The sequence below is a fragment of the Argiope bruennichi genome, chromosome 2 (genome assembly GCF_947563725.1).
Source record: "Argiope bruennichi chromosome 2, qqArgBrue1.1, whole genome shotgun sequence".
Taxonomy (NCBI): Eukaryota; Metazoa; Arthropoda; class Arachnida; order Araneae; family Araneidae; genus Argiope; species Argiope bruennichi.
In genome coordinates this window covers 125,981,036-126,002,243 of record NC_079152.1, presented here as the reverse complement: position 1 = coordinate 126,002,243, position 21,208 = coordinate 125,981,036, and the positions used below count along the sequence as shown (strand labels likewise).

The 21,208-nt window shown below is 28.4% G+C and overlaps 1 protein-coding gene across 2 annotated transcripts in view; it reads right to left on the bottom strand.

Moving 5' to 3' along the window:
• LOC129961685 (synaptogenesis protein syg-2-like) overlaps positions 1-21,208 on the bottom strand; it is a 386,666-nt gene that overhangs the window by 115,694 nt on the left and 249,764 nt on the right. For both annotated transcript variants that reach the window (XM_056075219.1, XM_056075220.1), the window contains one exon: positions 15,720-15,923. In XM_056075219.1, coding sequence (XP_055931194.1) covers positions 15,720-15,923 — 204 coding nt within the window. The remainder of the gene's footprint in view (positions 1-15,719; positions 15,924-21,208) is intronic.

Genomic DNA, 21,208 nt, shown 5'->3' with positions numbered 1-21,208 from the left:
TTAATGTTGCCAAAATACATTGTGCTCACAATATTAGTGCTTACTATATAGTTGCAAAAATAAATAAAATAAAATAAAAAATAAAAACAAATAAAGGGATCAACCGTTATGTCATTTCATATGCATATTATACTTAGAAAAATGGGAATCGATTCAAAACGAAAATAAATAGTTTCTATTTGCAGCCCCTGAAGTAAATAGGTACTGAAGGTGGAATTTTTGCAATAAATTGAGCATAAGAACTAAATAACAAACATTTTTTCTCGAATGGCTAAAATCTAATGGGCATCTTAACATAGATATAAATTTAAGCAGTCACATTTCCTTTACAACATTTAACTGAATCTTTATATTCACTTATTGATTTTGCAATTCACAGTTTCTTTTTTTCCTTCAATTTTACTTTTTTATTGAGATCCCGTTAAAATGATACTTTTTAATGCTCACTATTTTTCTTCGAGAATATATCATCGTTATGTTGAGAATAACACTATCATTTGCAGAATGCATCATATATATGTGGATTTTCTGTTGTGGAACATTATAAGACCCTTGAATTCAGCCATGTTTATTCATATTTATAGAGTGTCCAAGCTATTTTAAATAATACCTCAACCACAAATCATAAGAATTGAGATTATTGGAAAATAAGTCGAATAATTCAAATTCAGAAACATTTGTTGCAAAAGATAAATTGTTGATGTTTAAAGTAAATTGTAAAACATATAAGAACTTTGCATTAAACTCTCTGCGAATTGAGAAAACTTTTCCTTTTTTTTCTTTTCTTTTTTTTTTTACTTTCTTACATACGCCGTATAGAGATTGTATCATATACGCCGTATATTATTGCAATCGTCAAGAAATTGGAAGTTGAGATTTTGACGAATCTTCACATTTCAGATATCCCTGAGTTCGAAAAGCACATTTTTGGAAAATGTTTGTCTCTCTGACATAGATTACTCAAAAACGTTTTTAGCTAGGCAGATGTTTACTAATATTATTACTGTACCAAATTTGTAGATTCCTTCAAATTTTGAGCAAATTCCATTAAGAGGAAGTCTTTCTGTCCGACTATTGGAATTTAAGTTAACATGATAACTGCAAACTGAAGAGGATTGGGTGGGTAAAATCCTGTACACGTATTTAAAATTCATACTGTAAACATTTCGCAAACATTGAGTCAAATTCAATCAGAGGTTGACCGTATGTTGATCTGTACTTTCAGAAACATGTAAACGTGATAGCTCAAGAACTCAATGGCTAAAATATTTTGAACTTAGGCTGAGATTTTGTGACTACAAATGTATTTTTACAACATTTGTTTTGTTTTTTCATCTGTTTCGGAAAAACTCATCTAATTCTGAAATCCTATTTTAGGATAATATTAACTTCATGCCAGAGATTAATCGCCAGATATCACACAATAGATCCAGAAAAATGCTAAGTTTACACAAAAGAATACAATTCCGCCTTGCATGGAATGAGCGTACGCTTCACAATTATTGAACGCTTATTCTATGAAAGACCTTCACTGGATAACACCTATATTAGAGAGTATGCGAGAAGATTAGTTTTCTCCATAGCTCAGTCGGCTCAACGAAGCACCTAATAACTCAACGGAAGGTTGCGGGTTCGAATACAACGAGACAAATTGCCAAAAAGAAATTTATTTTTAATTTCAATTTGCTTTATGTCAAAGTTATGTCAATTATGCAAAGTTATGTAAATTTATGTTAATTATTCAAATATATGTTATTTATGTAAATTTAAATTCCCAATTTTCTGCGAGCCTTCAAATTCTGGAATGTTCTTTAAATGTATATAAGTAGTTTCTTGATCAGTTAGATTTGTAATAAAATCTTGAGTTGATCTTAAGTGCGTTCATTTTCATTGGTCTTACTACATTCACCTCATCTACGCGACAATATTTTTTACATATTTTTTAAACTTTATTGAAATTGGTATACGAATTGATATTATATTATTACTTTGTGTGTAGTTCTATTCTAAACGCATATGATTTAATTATAATTACCATATATTTTAAAAGTCTTTCAAAAACAACAACAAAAAAAGATGTTAGTAAAACTTTTATCATTCTGGAAATATTGAAAAAGTGAAAATAATATAACTGATGTATAAGTTGAAGTAATCTGGGTTTAATAGTCTTAAAAAGGTTATAATTTATATTTTTGAAAAAAAGTATAAGTAGTTATTAAGACCTCATCCTGTTCCTCTTATATATTCATCAAATTTCTAAATACCTAAATATAACAAATATTTTAAATATATTTGAAAAAAAAATTAATTAATAGCATCATTTTATAACTATACGAGGGGTGATAAAAAAAAAGTTTACAAGAAGCAGAATTTGTAAAGTAGAAATTGTGGATGGGGATATTGTTACCCAGAGTGGAGACAGATGACGCTAGTTGTCTTAGACAGATCGTTCGAGCAGATAGTGTTAGTACTGAGACCTGCAACAGCGATAGTGACGGTAAGATGTCTAGAGAAGTGGTCTCGCACATAGGTGCAAACCGTGATACGATTTCTACGAGCCAAGAATGAGTCCCCATCGGACATTCACAGAAAAATCGTTGAAGTGTACGGGGGGCGAAGTAATGAGTAGACAACAGGTGGCGAAATAGTGTCGTTCTTTTGAAGCGGGTAGAGAGATTGCTGGAAACGCTTAGGTGGGAGGTCTGGAGCCCCCCCCCCTCCTATTCAGCCCCGATTTGGCTCCCAGTAATTATTTCCTTTTCCCGGCATTGATTGAAAAAAAAAAGTTATCCGAAACAAGGTTCATATCACACGGTGATGCTCAAAAAGGTGCCGAGAACTGGCTCAATAGCCAAGGACCTGATTATTACCAAGACGGGTTAAACAAATTGGGTACAGCGGTGTGATAAATGCCTCAACAGGTTTGGTGATTATGTAGAGAAGTGACCACTACATGTATCTCTTAATTACCATTTGTGCCCTGTGTCTATTGTTAATAAAGCATTTTTCCTTTGCCTTGAAAACTTTTTTTTTGGGGGGGGGGTCACCCCTCGTAGTAAAAGTAAACGAGTATCGAAGGATATATAACGATTGTATAATCACAAATTTCGAAAAAAAATATCAACAAATTTCTCTAATTCTATTTATGAAAAGTAATTTTAATCAAGTAACAAAACATGCTTAATTAATTAATATTTATGAAAATTATGATTAATTAAATTCACAATCAGTCTATATTCTCTTTTTATAGATTTCAAAAGCATTATTATAAAGCTTAACAGAAATTTTGGATATAATTATGAGACAGTTTTACATCGTGTCAAAGCGAGCGTAAATCATACATTCTAGTTAAGAAGGGAATTACATAAAATTAGTTTATAAATTTTATTACTGCATCTTTCCCAATATGTCGAATTTCAGAATAGAGGATATTTATTATTAATATAAAAGCATTGGTGAATAAATGCACTAATAGCAATCTAAATTAACTGCACAATTTGAACCGAAGTAATTAGAGCCCAGGCAATAATTATACGCTCGAGTATAATAATTGATAATTAATGCACTGCACCTTGTAAGTTTTCCAGTTATGGTAATAAAAGATTTCGTCTAATTACCCTGCTATAGAAAATCCATCAACAGTCTTGGAAGATGCACGCGTTCTTAAAGATTTAACTTTGCATACGCTTTATTAATATTAACTAATTTATCTTCTTATTCAATTACCTTGCAGATTATGAAAGTGAGAAAAAAATTGCTTTAACCTCTTCTTTTCAATTCAGTTAAAATAATAGAAATTTTTATTACAGACATTTTAATCAAAATAAATATCGAGCATTGTTTTTTAAATCTATATTTGTAGCTCTATTATTAATTTATAAAATATAATATTTAAATGATGTTAAGAAAATAATGAATCATTTTTCTTGTTGTTCTTTTAGTTTCATAGGAAATAAATTAACTTGTCCGCAGATTTTAATATTAAGAAAATCTGCTCATTTTACATTCTGCTTATCTTAATCTTTCTCTGATCATTTTATTTGAAATATTGTTACAATAAGTTGTTGTTCTTGTTTATGGCACTTTTTATAGACAAGCTCACTGACGAAGCGAGCCCTTTTAAGCTGAGTTTTAGTGTATCTTTTTTCAACAGCGCCATCTAGGGCCAAGAGTTTATGTCTTGGTTTCTCATGCGTCACAACCCGTTTCACGGGGCTGACTTCATCCATACATTTCATTCAGTCATCCACAGATCGTAATTTAAACCTGAGTCAGAGAATGATCACCTCTGATCCAGTACCCACAGTGGTATTGTCTCGACTTGGAGGACTTTGTGACAGATTTATATGTGCACCAACCACTATGTATATGGAGACTCATCAGCCGGCAGGGTTCGAAGTCAAAATCCATGGAATATGAATGCAACGTCCTATCAACCAGGCTATCTCGGCCCAAAACAATAAGTAGAATTTTCTAACTAATGCTTATGTTAGAACATGCTAAAAGGATAGCTGTGAACGAAATTTTTTTTTAAAAAAAATTTGGCTTTAGATTTTTCAATAATTTAATTGTTTACCTCGGTATTTTCATGGGTTGAAAGTTAGCACATTTTGACACGGTTTTCGCAAACTGATTTAATGCTAATCACCATTTTATCTTTAAATGCTAAAGATTTTAATTATATCATGATATTATCTGACCGTATATGACGATAGTTCGTTCCATTTTAAAAATATTCGAACTTGTTTGTAAGCGTTAAAATTAAATAGTAATTTCTTTTTGAAAACTCGATTATCAAATTATTGGTCAAACACATTACACGAGCGAGCGTACGCTAATATTGAAACATTGATGAAGTAAAGAGTAGTTTGAAATATTCGCACTCCTTTAATAAAGTAAAAGAAAAATTTTATGGACATTTAATAGATATATAAGTAAATTATATTTTATTTGAAGTTTGTGATTTAATTATAGTTAAATTGTAATAAAGAATAAAAGTACTAATATCGAACTCAATTATGCATTGATAATATTTATATTTACTTTTATGAAATGGACATTGCTATTAAGAGCAATAACCATGTCATTTTCTTTTTTAAAAAAAGAGAGAATTCCTCTGATATATATGCAATTTTTGTTAGTGGAAAATATACGAAATATGCTAAATTTATATTTTAGATTGATAAAATCAATTCAATATTGCGTGCATTATATATCTCTATTTCTACTAATGATGACTTAGTGCATGTCCATTCGTTTGTGCATTGGTTCTCTCTCCAGGATACAAACAGAGCTACCAAATTTAATACCCACGTAATTGGGAAGGTGAAAATGTACATCTAGGAACAATATTTTAAAAATTCAATCATAAATTTAATTAACTAAGAATTAAGTTAAGTTCAGTTTTTCCTCGTCTACTTACCAAACTATTACAGCACAAAAAGACTTTCATAACTGAAAATTCAAAAACAAATAAACGTTTAATGGTAATGATTTGATTGTTGTGCATATTTTTTCTGAAATTAGACATTTCTTTTGAAATATTTTTTTCTTCTAATTTTCAGCAACACATCAGTATGATATGTAGTTGAAATTGCAACATATAAGTATGATATGTTTTTGAGTCAGCAACATATCAGTATGATATGTTGCTGACTCAAATCGTTTTCGCTATTTAAACAAATATATAATCGAGTGATTTTTGGTCCATGTTGAAAACTAAGAGGAAAGTATTTTATTAAATATCTATTTAGTTTATATGATAAATAAAAACCTGATGAATAAGAATTACAATACTGTGGAGGTTAGAAGATAGCTGAATTGGATCGTTATATTTTTAAATTGTATCACATTAAGTGACTTGATTCTATTAGAATTGTTCACATACGCAGTCTATCAAGCTAATATGGTTTCAATTTCTATCACAATTAGAAGCATAATTTTTTCTGAGGTTATCAAGAATTCTAATTTATGCTCCCTAAGGCTTCTAGTTGAAAAAAAAAATGATTTTTCTCATTACTTTCATATGCTTGATTACCGAATATTTTAAAGGAATACTATGAAAATTCTTGAAAATAATTAACTGTATTTAAATTAAATATGGGATATTTTATTATTTTTCCATTCAAAATGGGTTAAAGAATTCCGAACAGATATTCCCTTAGTGATAACAAAGAAGTTTCTTTTTCTCCTCTTGAAATATCTGATGTACCCGATTTCAACATTCAAAGTTCCCCATATTCCAAAGAAAGTACATGAAAAACGACATAATTTTAAAAGAATTCCTTAGAGCCAATACACAGCCTGGCAGAAAACTGAAACCGAATCAAAAATCCAAAAATGTTCTTTTCTATATTTGAAAATTTTAATCCGAAAAGGCACTTTCTCCACCTCAAACTATAGGGAATGAGAGCTATCCTACGTATTTCGAAGTAAAAGAAAGAGAGAAAACTTTTTGACTTGAAATATTCAAGTTTTATAAAAGTGCCAAAAGAATAAAATGCACGATGGCTGTTAGCTCTAAATGTGCGCAGGAAAAGCCATACGCAAAAAAGGAAAAAAAAAAAAAAAAAAAAAAAAAAAAAAAAAAAAAAACGAAGTCAGTAGGAAAATGACGAGAGATTACTTTAAAAGAAAATGTCCCGTATGCGTTTTGCATTTTGAGTTTTCAAATAACTGATATTCAGTTATGTTTGTCACGGTCGTTGGTTTTGAAGGACAGAAGGAACGTCGTTTTGGAAATCCATTTGAAAAAATGAATTCAGTTATCGAAAAATAAATCTAAGCCTTGTTTTGTTAAAAACAGATGGAGACAGCCCGAGAAGATTGTTTCGAATTGTTATTATGAAAAGAAAAATAGAACAGGAATATTTAAAAAATCATTTTACTCAGAAAACAAATTTAAGGTGCAATACTTTTGTTTTTATTTTTGAATTTATTTAAAAGAAAGCTTATTTTTTTTTTCTTGAAGTGAATGCATGTCAATTAAATAATTAATGTTTACTTATTTTGTAACCAATTTCAATAAACAGAATTCTGAAAGAAAATATTATCTCCTTTATGTTTTCATTTAAATACTTGATATTTTTTTCTTTACGTACGATGCAATAAAAGGGAAAACAAAGCTTTCTAACAGCAATACTGCCTACTATGTATTAATTGTAATAATAAAATTTCATAGATTTCGACTGAATGTATTTAAATTTAAATTTGATTTTTTATTTATCCATTTACGTTTTTACCTAAATTTAATCGGAAATGTACTTTAATATATTAATAACTCAGATATACTGAAAATATTAAATATATTCGGAATTAGTGAAATTAATATGAATTTTTGAAACTTTAATAACGTACAGAAGAAAATATTCCATTGTATTTATTGCAATTCTCATTAATTACTTTCGAAAAAATCCGATATTTTAATGAAAAATACCCAGTATCTAATAAAAATTTTCCAAAAATAATTCTCTTTATTGCATATTTCTTTTAAATAGTTTCACAAAATCTAACAAAGCCTAATTTAATGCATATGAGGAAATCTACAGAAATATAAATACAGGAAAACTAGACAAATGTTTTGAAGTCCAAATTGGATTTTTTAATTCTTCCTTTAAATATTATTCCTTGATACATCATTTTTTAAAAATTTTAATTCATCGTTTTATTGATATTTCAGAAATTAATAATTACTAAGGGATAATAAAAGGTTGTTGTATTTAAAAAAATTCTATTGAATAAAATTTCAAATTGAAATAAAGCATACATCTTATTTAAATACAAATTAAACAACATGCCTTTGTTGATCACGAAGAAATTTCGTCGTTATTTGAATCCCCTGTGTCAGCGCCGTTCAACCACTCGAAATGAAATTTGAGCTATAGTTAATAGAACCCGTACACTAGAAATTTTAATGAACAATTTTTATTGTGCAGTGAAAAATTTGTGAAAGCTTTGACAAATTTTCGAAACTTATTTTTACAATGTGAAAAATGGTACGCGCATTCAGAAACAATAAATAAAATTAATACTGTACATCGAATATGAAAAATAGTGCCATAAGAATTTATGTTAAGAATGGCATTACAAAACCTCAACAGCAAAATAGTTGTTAGAAGTAAAGTAAAAGTTTCATGCAGATTGTAAGATTTTTTTCCTCGTGATCGCCTTCATAAGCGATTACGTATTTCATATTAATCATTACTGACAGCAATGGTGAGCTGACTATGAGAAATCTTTATGATTTTCGGTTTAATAGTGACTTTAAAAAAAAGAACAACCCTGTTAAATCAGCATGTTAATCTTAAATTTTAGATATCCCGAGATGCAGAAATATATCGCTGATAGGTCGAATTATTGCGCTTGCGGCTTTGGAAATGGGAAACCGTGGGCCATAGCTTGGATTATAAATTACTATTTCAGCACCTATTGTTTGTTATATATGCGGATGGGTTTAAATTGAGAGTTAAATTAATTATATACGGTTCATTAAGAGTATTTTTCTCATGCAGTTCAGGAATGATTTAACTCTGTATATTATCGCACACAATCACATAAAAATTTAGGCGCACGGTATTGTAGATCTGGTGAAGTCATGTTTATAAAATATGGAAGAACGTGTTTTCTTGCTATGTCACATCATGCATTCACTTTTGATCTATACTTGTACTATACTGGTATCAAACCAGTGTATGCATTTCTTTAAGTTAACAATGCTAGATAAAAATAAATATTCCCCATTGGTCCATTGTACACATAGAATAAGAGTTTTCATCTTTTTATTATCTCATGAGGAAGATGATAACAATTATTATATAAATACAATGTGCAGATTAGGTATATTATATTTCTTCATATTCACATAAGCTGCTTTCGGGAGCAGTAGACATCAATACATGCGGAGTTATGATAGGAAAAATATAAGACTTTGGTCTTTGGTGCACACAAAACGTGAGCAGTTATTCGTGGACTTTACATAACATGTGAATTTAAGGAATTTTGCATTGTCATAACTTATTTATAGTTTACAAGCAACATCAATCTCTTCTTAAGTGATAGTTTCAACGATAAACACTCATTTCATTCTTGGGATTTTGCCCATTAAAATAATGAAGATTAAACACTAGATTAAATTGTTTCACTGTGAGCGTCATCTGGTAGGTAAGTACTGCTCTTGGGATGAAGAAACAGCCTTCCGAAACAGTTGTTTATTTTCATAAATGAAGATTTATATCCTGTGATTGATTCAGCTACTGATTTTTTTTTAGATTGAGAGTGCGGTAAAGTACATCAGTGTGTCTGGTTTGTGTATTAGCATCGGTTATTTAAAGTAGTGTTATTTGTATTCAGCCTATGTCACCATTTTATATACTGAATGTTTCGTTTTAAATCCATTTATTGGTTCTCAATACAAGCAATTTGAGCTGGGGGAAAAAAGTATTGTTACTGGAAAATTTCGGAAGATTTTTCTTTAAAAACAATCGTATAAGCTTTATTTTTCTTTTTCTTTGAAATCTCAGCGTATATATTGAAATTTCAATATCTCATATTCTATTTCGATTGGTTGAACAGCGATATAGTAGAAGTATTTTTATGACAATCTTCCCCCTCTCTTTAAATATATATATATATATATATTCAGAATTCAGAAATAATTATTTTCTGATAATTTTTAAGGCATTAAAATTAAAGCCTGCTTATCGTATCGCATCACATTATAAATTTTTTGTTTTCTTCAATCAAATGGTTTTCATTGTAGATCAGTAAATGCCTCAAATGCAACTCCCTGATTTCATAATGACTAGAAAATTCATATCAACAACAAAAGAAATTGTCATTTTGGTTTGACAATGATTTTTTAAAAATAAAACGAAATTTTCGTTTGTCGTTACTATATGTTACTGACTTATATAGATACTATAAATTCTCGTTTATATTTAAATGGCAAATATATAAAACAAAGATAGAAATTATAAAAATGTATTCCCATTTTTAAGAATGCTTTCATTGTATTTTCGGGATTGAAACTTCAACATTTGGTTTAGGATATAAAGCCAAGTACTTTAAAGGCAATTTTTATATGGGTCACAGAGTTCCTATTAAATGTTAAACCTTTAATCATATAAAATTTAATATGAGCAAGGAAAATTTTAAGTTTCATACTAACTATGTATTTACATACTAACTATATATTCAGTTACTTGTTTTAAAATTATTTATTACTAGATGAATTTTGTTACAACATGCACAAGCGCATATTATATATATCCGTGCGTAGCTGTATGTTGTATGTATGCTGAGCGAGTCATAAAACGACTTCACTGACATGCGAATCCCTAGAGGCCCATTCTCACAGCAATTCGAAAATAAATTTTATTCATTTTTTTTGAAGGTATGTGCTCGAGATTCTGTTGATTTAAAACAAGATATATATTATGGTTCTGTATACATTGAAGAAATTTCGAAATTTTTAAATGACAATACCGATTTTTCTTTCTTTCGCAAATTGATCAACGGATTCGGAAATCATAAATGGCGTACGAACGATATACGTATGAAGAGAATTGGTGGCGTAAAACATTTGCAAAGAAAATCATTATAAATGATTAATGAAAACACAGAGTTACCATGATGCACTTTGCATAATTCACAAGTCTCGACACCAGAAATATCAATCACAGAGCACCGAATGTAAATTACAGCTTGTGGGAAATCTTTATCTTTAGATTGTTTATTTTATCAGGTGATAAATGTTTCGATAACATGACATTTACATGGAAACGACGAAATGAATCGATAAAGCAGTATCATTTGGTTAGGAAAAATGCTACATTTATGCAATTATGTAAAATATTCTTGAGCAAAACATATGAGCATGGAATACACAATATTCTTATTAAAATAAAACGATGTTGTCCGAAATGGCAAGAGAAAAAATTAAAGAAAATACATTCGTAATTAGTAATGTGTCATTTTTAAAAAGTAAAACCTAATAAAGGAAACTGAAATGGACTCATCTTAAGGCACATCACAGAGTATAATCGACGAAAAATGCTAGCTCCTTGATCCTGAAATAAACAGTATAAACTATTTAAACTAAACATTTCGTTTCTAATAACGCTGAGGAGCCTGCTAGTGACCAGAAGTGGCTCGTCATTAAATACTTTTGAAATATTAAGAAAATATTGTAAAAATTCTCAGATATTGTCAAAAATACAAATATTTAAAGGATTGTGTATGCACTTAACATAAATTATCTAATGCATTCTATGTGAAATGTGCCATTAAGAAAACGAAATTGAATAAATATTATCTTTATTTTCATCTCAGAAGATTTTAAAGCTGATTGTATTTTGTCTTATTTTGACAAAATTTAATATTTTGTACTCAAATAATATGAAATTTGAAATTAAACGAAATTTAATTTATCAACAGAAAATCAATAATATTTAGTTTGTTGCATAACAACTTTTTAAAAATCAAATTCATTATTTTAAGAATCAGTTTGAAGAAGTAAGACCGCAAATAATCGCAATTTGCGTACTTTACCTTAATATATCTCTGAAGACCATGGAATTATCTGTAAAATTTGCGGAAAAAAATAGAGTTTTCAATGTTTCATAAGTTGATTACTTTTTGTCTCAGAAGTATCGGATTTTTTTTTACTTAAAAAGTTATAGTGTCAAGAATGTTTTACCGAATATTTTTGATAGTACGGAGGGAATGTATGAAAAATGAAGCTTTGTAGCACATGATAAATCGTTATGCTGAGTCAACAAAATAAAATATAATTCTTCCTGTAATTTAAATTATTTCCCCAATTGGAACTATATGTATATCTGTAACAGGTCAGAAATTAGCTACTGGCCACGGTAAGAGTGAGCATCCTGTATGTGTGTGTGTATCTTCAGCATTTTTACTGAAGAGATTCAATATCTCGTGCGTGTAGTCATTTAATATATTCCTTCAATATGCGTAGCTTCAGAATATGTAAATATTCATTTCTTGACTTTTTTATATAAAAAAAAGCTGAACTTCTAATGTAAGAAAACCTCAAATTATTCTTGGTTAGTCAATTAATTTTTGATTCTGGAGTGATGTATACATTTACCAGCGACTATTCATGCACTCGATTATGGTTTCTTTCTTAGAATAAAGGAATGCAATTTCTAAAAATTGAAAATAAATGTTTAATTTTACAGGATTTTAACTCAACTTGGCGTTTAAATGAAGAATCAAATGGAAAGAATTAATGGAAGGATTGAATGGATGTAAAAAAGCCCTTAATTGGAAAAAATCATCAACCTTATAATATAAAATTCCATGGAAAAAATATAAAAAAACCCTGAAAAATAGTAGAACCTGTATATATGTTAACTTCTAAAAACATTATAAAGAAACTACATCCTAACAGCTAAAAACAGGAAAAATACACAAACGTGTCTTTTTCGCTTGAAAGTATTGCAAAACTTCCACATCTTTCAGCTGATGACAGTGGCAGCGGTTATAACGAAAAAGATAATGACACCCTATGTTACATTTGTGAAGGACATTACACAAATGTCTGACGGAGAGAAACTTATTAAAATGTACGATATGTAACAATTGGTCCCATGATGCGATTTGTAAAAAATACGAAAAAGTAAATAGTGAAGAAAAATGTTTATTTCGCACAAAACGGTGCAATATGTAAAAAAAAAAAAAAAAAGTGGTAAAAGAAAAAAAAAAAAAAGAAGTTTTTTAGTGCAAAATCTTTTAAGTTCGTTTTTTATTTTGTTGAAATTATGAAATCGTTCTGCAATCGTTAGGGAAAGAGGTATTATATAACTAAAATGAGATAAACCTTGAATTTCTTTCGATTTCCCCACCTCTTAATTAAAAAAATATGATAAAAGCATAGGCCTAGCTTTATTTATAATAGTACAGGTGTAAAAAATATTAAAAATACACAATACATGCTATTAGATCATGTATTATGTGTTCATAATACATGATCCTATGACAATACATCATGATATGATCATAATACATGATCATATGACAATACATCATGATATGATCATAATACATGATCCTATGACAATACATCATGATATGATCATAATACATGATCCTATGACAATACATCATGATATGATCATAATACATGATCCTATGATGATTTTCCATTATGCGATCGTAATACATGATCATATGATGATGCATAGGGATGTGATCCTAATACATGTTCTATGATGATGCATCATGATGTGATCATAATACATGATCCTATGATAATACATGATGATGTGACCATAATGTATGGTAATACATGTTATTAAAAACACATACGGATCGTATTACGAATAATTTCTTTTAATAGGAACTGTCACAAGATTATTTCTCTAAAAAAATCACTCAAGTGTTATTTTAGAAAAGCATATTAAAGTTATGTGTTAGAGTTACGATTTGTTTAATTTTCGGATAAAATGGAATTAATATATCATAACTATATTTTAGAAAATAGAGCAAAAAATAGAAATCAGTTTAAAAATATTGGCTTAGTTGGAAGATAATTAGTTTCTATAATTTATAGTACTAAAACATCTTAGATAAACTTCCTTCCTTGCACAGATGCTGCAAACTATTCAAAACTTCCATCTTCTATGAATTCCAACGAAAGAGAAAATTTCCTTTTCCTTCAATTTTCTTTTTTGCTCTTCGCATTTTTCTATTTATTGTTTAAACATGCATATTATCGGAATATTTCTGACCCAGAAAAAAGACCACGCTCTAATTTGTAATTCAACTGCCTCCAATGCATATTTAACGTTACACTTACTGAAAATTAAAAAGAAAATTCACCCTTTTAAAACACGGTGAATTTAAAACAGCAGTTTCTGGCTGCCCATTAAAAAAAGCATTATTAAAAACCATCAGCCTTGCTCTTCGAGTTTGCAGTGTAAGATAATAAATGGATTCTGAAATTAGATTTCAGTTTAACTCAAAATGCTACGAATTTTCAAAAATCATTGCGCCATTAAATTTCTGCTTTCTTTTAAATAATTCTTTGTTACCATTTCTTCAATATAATAAACAAATGTTTTAATTTATTTTAGGTTTAAAAGTTTAAATTGTCACGAATTTTTCAATGCTTAGTGTTTCTTTCATTAATAACATTATAAATTTGAAATGGTTTATTATTATTTACAAAGAATGACTTCTCCATCAGTGTGATGTTAAATATTTTGATAACATAAATTTATAACAACAAAAATGTTTTATTTCATTACTATTTATATTTATTACAATTAAATTTAATAGTATTACAAAATTACCTTTACTATAAATTTTTTATCACTGAGTTTTATCAGCTCGATTCTTAATTTTTTTAGCTTTCAGCTAAAAACTTACAAATGTCTTATTTGTGCATTTCTTCTAACAAATTATTTCTAAAATGTTCTATAAAAGTACCTAAACATTTTTATTTGATGCATGGTTGAAATGTAAGTAATTGCTCCTTTAAATGTATATAAATAAAAAGAATTACGAGAATATTTAGCACATTTATAAGAAAGTCTGCAATGCTTTAGATAAACAAATTTCTCAGAGCTTAAATTAATAGCTTGCTTATAATATTTCAAGATTATTACTAGTTATATGAATTGTTTTTATTATTGATTTTAGACATTCTAGAAAATGTTTTTAGATGAAAAAAAAATATTTTTTTAATATTAAGAACTAAACGTATTAAGATAAGAACAGGATGGATATTAATTCTTTTCCTAGTAACAAACATTTAAATTCTATCTTGTATTTACTTTAGTAACTGTAAGCACCGCAGCCGGATATATGGCCTTTTTCTAGAAAATTTCAGCACGTATCCGTTTTGAAATATATATATATATATATATATATATATATATATATATATATAAACATACGAAGAACAATTCGATATTCTGATCTTTCCTCATTGTTCGATATATCTTCTGTTATACAAGTCGCAACATCTGTCACCTTAGAATTCAATATTTCAATATCACGAACTTTTCTGACAAACATCTATGACAACGTCGAAACTTGCCTTGAATAAAAGAGACCGTCTTTATTCCACAAAATTGCAAAACGGTTAAGCCTTGCCACTCATCAACGCCATTTCATTAAAAATTAAATTTTAATTCATTACTTATACTTATGAAATAATTGTATCATCTAATATAATACAATGTAACATTTTACTAATATGGCTAAGCAATAATGAAAAAATAAGAATAACGCTTTTTAAAAGCTTATTAGTGCTAACCATTTCTAATCAATTTGAATTTGTGTATTCAGTCTGTATATCTATGTAAACATGAAAATAATGATGTAAAATATCATTACTTTAAATCATATGCGATAACAGAGTACTTAGATTTTCAACCGCATATTATTAACAAATTTTATTAAAGATTTACCGTTTGGAAACAGGCATAACAATTATTTTTATCATATAATTGGCATATACATAATAAAACACATCATTATTTTCATGTGAAATTAAAATTCGCATATACATATTTTTTTAATGTTTTCTTTATATAAATAATGATGGAATTTATACAAGGAGGATGAAAAGAAACTTTGTACATCGTGTTAATTTTTTACATACATTTCTGGAAGAAATAATGCATGCTAAAATGGTGTAAAAGCATTTCACTCATTACTGAATGGTAATGTTATATCGCCTGATTACTTACAGTTCATGTCAATGATGACGGAGCTAGTGACAGGAGCGGTTAGATTGGAATTGGACACTTGACACGTCAACTGGGTCATGAGATCTGTACGCTTGAGGCTGGCGAGCAGCAGTTCATTACGAGCAAATCCCTGTGGAGTGATGTAGTAGGAGTCGTCAAGCAATTCAGCGTCTCTCCACCACTTGACGGCTGGGGAAGGGTCACCTGCGAAATTCAATACCAATTATATTCACTGAATATTACACGATTCACAGGACTCAGGTATATTAACATAAGTTGATATTACAATATCTCAAAAGTGTTTGATTATTTAGTAAATTTTGATGTAAATAACTGGTAACAATATATTTGAAAAAAAAAAAAAAAACTAGCCAAATTGATGTAATTATGATTGCTTTTCAACAAGTGGATTCACAATAGATGTTCTAATATCCTTCTGAAAAAAAAATAGCTAGCTTTTATTTTACATAATTTATTCTGTTTGAATTTTTTAAATTTGAATTAATTGTGGTATGGTACGATATCTACATGCATGCCTTTAAAAAACTGACATTCAAGAAAATTTATATGTCTCAGATCTCAGAAAACATCATTGGACATAAATTAAGAAAAAAAAACAAAGTTAGGTTCGAGTATACATAATTCTAGTCTGAATTTCGTCATAAACTTTCAGCTTATTTATATAACTAATATTTAATTTAAAATGCCTTTTTTTATTCAATGACATTTAAAATAAATTATTATTTTGCACCGAAATTCCTATTTGTAATACAATTTAATTTGAATGCATGCGGTATTTGAAGTTAATTAGAATTATTCAATAAATTGTTCTTCAATTTAAGGAAAAGCAATAATCTATTAAAAAAGATAGTTAACTTTTGAAATCGAGTCTTAAATTATATGGTTATAAATGGGAACTATTTTATTTGATAATTTACAAATATTTCTGCATGGACAAAGGCGGAAGAAATAAAGAAAATTAAGTTTTAAACCATTTTTATTAAGAGTTTGTGCGACAAATTTATAATTTCCCAGAAATTTGAAGATATTCTTTCAAACGGTGATTTAGGGACCGGGATAATTTAGCTTTGGATGAACATGTGGAAATTTTAAAGATGAAAATACGTCCGAAACATGTTGGATCTATCAGTGAATCCATTATTAAAAAGCAATATTTAGTTAACATATCATATGAAGCTTAAAATTTAACTTCCAATTATAATAGTTGTGGGCATAAAAAAGAATATAGGTGTTATAAAATACTTCAAAAATAAAATTATGAATAATACATATTAGGATTAAGAATTCAGTTAAAAAATGTTCAATCGAAATGAATTAATTGTTGTGATTGTTACGTATCATTCGTTATCCATTCATGGCGTATCATTCGTTTCATGATGCTAAAAAGATTTTTCTCAAGCAAATCAATTAAATTCACCAGAATTCTTGGCATTTTCTTCTTTTGTAAGCAGATATTGTTATTCCTTATTCTTAAACAACTCTTCTCCGCAACGATTTATCTTTCTTAGATTTACAAAAAAAAAATCATATAAACTTAAATCCTTTGATTAAAATGATACCAATAACCATCTTTTCATATTGCGCAAACATGAGCACTCCGTGCTATTAACACTTCTTACGGAATGTTTATAATGAGTTATTACTTGTTCCTTAAAGTTATATTTTACCTCTGATAAATTCGAATCAAAATGTTTGATTGACATCATGGCTATTTCTTTGTTAAGCACATATGAAACCAAAAGATCCTCTTCAGAAAATCTAACATCGCTTCTAGTGAATTTCATTGTTTGTTTTTTTTAATTTGAATCAAATTCTATAGAAACCTCTTTTTTAATTCAATTTTTCTTTGCTATTGATTAGAGGCAGTAGATCTTGAGGATAACTTTACTGTTTGTCATATTCCTATTCGTAATTACATGTACATGCATTTGACTATTGGTTATTTTGCCGAAGTTCCCCTATCATCACACAATATGTTAGATATATATCTCTTTCCTGAATATTTTCTATATAATAAGCAGACATTTGCAAGTGATATCAAATGGTATCTATAAATGATGTCATTGAAACGTATCTTTGAAAGCAAGAAGTGACACAATCTAGACTCTTTTGAAATAATAACCAAATCCAGTTTTGTTAGTTTCAGTTGTAAATTAAATTGTTGTTTCAGTTCAGCAAATGTTTATTTCATACAACTAGGTCATATACATATTACATAAATGAATGAAATTATTAAGAAAAAATCGTCACCTTACAAATTACAACACCCACACCACACCCATGTCCTTCATACACATCGCCTTTCAAGTGAGCCAGAACCGCCTCACAACCAGAAAGTCCCAAGATTCAGATCAGTGTCATCTACAAATTTCGGGATCTTATGCAATATCTTCTGCATTGTCGAGAACGGTGTATCTGTTTATCGTGATATGAACGTGCAGGTTCGGAGCTGTCCTTGATATAATTGGTTTGTTAATGTTCATGTGACACTATGGTGTTAAATGAATCTCAGATTTCTACTATATATTCAATATTATGGCTTGCAGCTACGTAATAGATGCAAAGATTATTCCTCTCAATATCGTATGAAGTTTGTATGTATGTATGACAGCATGAAATGTTCTTGTGACTTCTGCTGCCAGCAATTACTCACACTGAATGCATGTCTTCCTCGTCTGCATGCAATATAGTCTATAAGAAATAAATCATTCTCGCAATCTTCATCTTGCATGGGCTCGTTCAAGCTATGTAAGCAGCTGATACTACCTACATTGCTTCCTAAACTATATTTTTGACTTTAATTCACAGCAACCAAACAGAAAAAAAAAATATCACTCATGTTGTTCTTATCGGATTTTTCCCAAACTGATTTGCGTGTCCATAGTGACGATACTAATGTAACTCCTATTCCTATAGAACAACATCCGAATTTATGTCATCTTTCAGATGTACAGTCACAGCATCACGATTCAGTTTGTCGAACACAATTCTTTCTTGGTGGGACGTCTAGATTACTTTTTCGGTAAGAAATAGATAAATGAATCCTAGCCTCTTTTGTTGTAGTTTACAAAAGTGGGCAATTGAATAAAATATAGTTTTCCTAGAAATTCGGAATGTGTGGGACACAAAGCCGAATGCCATAAAAACTATGATTAAACTTTTATATACCAAATACTCAATAAGATTACAATATATATATATATATATATATATATATATATATATATATATATATATATATATATATATATACAGTATACTCCCGATTATCCGCGGAATTGGGTGGCACGGCCGCCGCGGATAACAAAAATCGCGGATAATCCGAAAAAAAACTAAAAACGGGTATAGCAAAAGAGAAAACAGTCATTCCAACTTTGAAAAATCATTTTATGTACAATGAAACGTAAAATAAACAGCAGGAAATGTTTAACTAGCTCTTAATATTCTAGTATATCACTCAAAACTAACCTAAAATGCATTTTGTTAATGAAAACAGAAAAGTGCTTTCTACTTACGAGAGGCGTTAAGGATACACAGAAAAATTAATACATATGTACTGTTTTAATACTGTAATGTATCATGTAATTACAAAAGCATAACTGTAAAACTACACCTTTTTGAAGAAATCAGTCATTTGTGTTTGCTTCTTGCTTTGGAAGCATTTTTCCTTTGCTTGGAAGCAAAAAAAAAAAAAAAAAAAAAAACTTAGTGCGGCAGGCGCGGATAACCCGCCCGCGGATAATCGGGAGTCCACTGTATATATATATATATATATATATTAAATACAGACATGTGGGTTAAAGTTTAAATGATTTAAAGCGTTTAACTGTAGTATATCTTTACATTTTATAATATTTTTCTTTTAATGAAAGAATCTAAAATAGGCTAAAACATTATGCAAATAATAGTTTTAAAATGTTGTCAAAATTCAGAAAAACTGCACAAAAATAAACTGAAATCACTATAAAAACTAATTTCTGAATTTTAAAATGAATTAATAATAATATCTATGTATTAATATCTTTGGAATTTAATAGTAAAAATATTAAAATCTTGCTTGAATTCTGATTAAAATTCTTATACAAATTTCAATAAATTTGCTACAAAATAAACATTTTCATCAACCAAATTACATTTGCACCGCGTTTAATTGCGTAGCTCTAATAGTGTGGTGAGCTTCAAATTTCCGAAGGACATGTTTTTTTTTCTTTATTAGAAAAAATATTTTTGCATTATTGATATTATTTGGTAATATATTATCAAATAAATTTCATTTTTTTTATATATATTGAATAATAGATAATTTATTTGCAAATAAATTACATGATAAAAACTTATTTTGAATGTATCAAAAACTGTGTTGCATGAAATATTCAGATGACATCATTGAATAAAAAAAAGTCAACCCGGATTCAATTTTCTCAGTTTCGATTCAAACCAAGAATGATGCATTGAGATATAGTAGAAACTAGGAAATGTCAACTTATATCTTCTATTATAAAGGTTTTAAATTCAATCATATATTTTTCCTCTACTTCTTTAAAAAAAAATAAGGCATGCTTTATAAAGTTTCTCAAATACCACTAGATTTACTTTCGTTGAAGGAATGGTTACTCATTTGATTTTATTCTGGTTTCAACCAGCCTCAATGATTTGAAATACAATCTCTTGAAATAAAATGTAGTTGAATTAAATTTTAAAATTTATATGAGAATTCTATTGAAATTTTGTGATTTTTAATATTATTCTTTTTTTATTTTGTAACTATTAATATTATACTTCAGAGTTATTTAGCATTTTAACTTTAGAACTGAACTTCATTATTATTATTTATTATTTTTTATTTTACTCGAGTGTGAAAACATTAAAATGTTTCGAGTGAATGATTGTTAACATTTCATTGCCAGCTTAATATTACGTATGATTTTGAATGATCTTATCTTAAATATATTTTTGGATTAATGCAGTGTGTTTCTGTAAATAAATTGCTTAAATTTTCTTTATGTAGATTTTTATGTCTTACTGTGGAGGATAAAATGGCAGGATGTTTTTTGTATGTTTCATAATTTTGTATTTAAGTTGAAACATTTTCCTACGAAACTAAGGTATTTCACAAATGTTTATTCAGATTATAAGGTCGTTCACTAAGGTTACAATCCTTTCTCTACAATATCACAAAAAAATGCAACAAATTCAATTTTCAGACATACGAATATTATAATAATTTTTGATTTAAAGTATTTATTTCAATCAGTAAAATTGACATGATGAAATGAAATTAATCAAATATAGTGAAAACAATTATAAAGGTATCTTTATTTACTAATGGATGATTATTAATGAGTTTAATTTCTTGTTTGACTAATAAATATACATTAAATATATATAGCAAAATATCAATTCAAATTTGATATTCATAGACTTAGCTCTTCGAATTCAAATATTTGTAAAAATCAATATTCAATAAA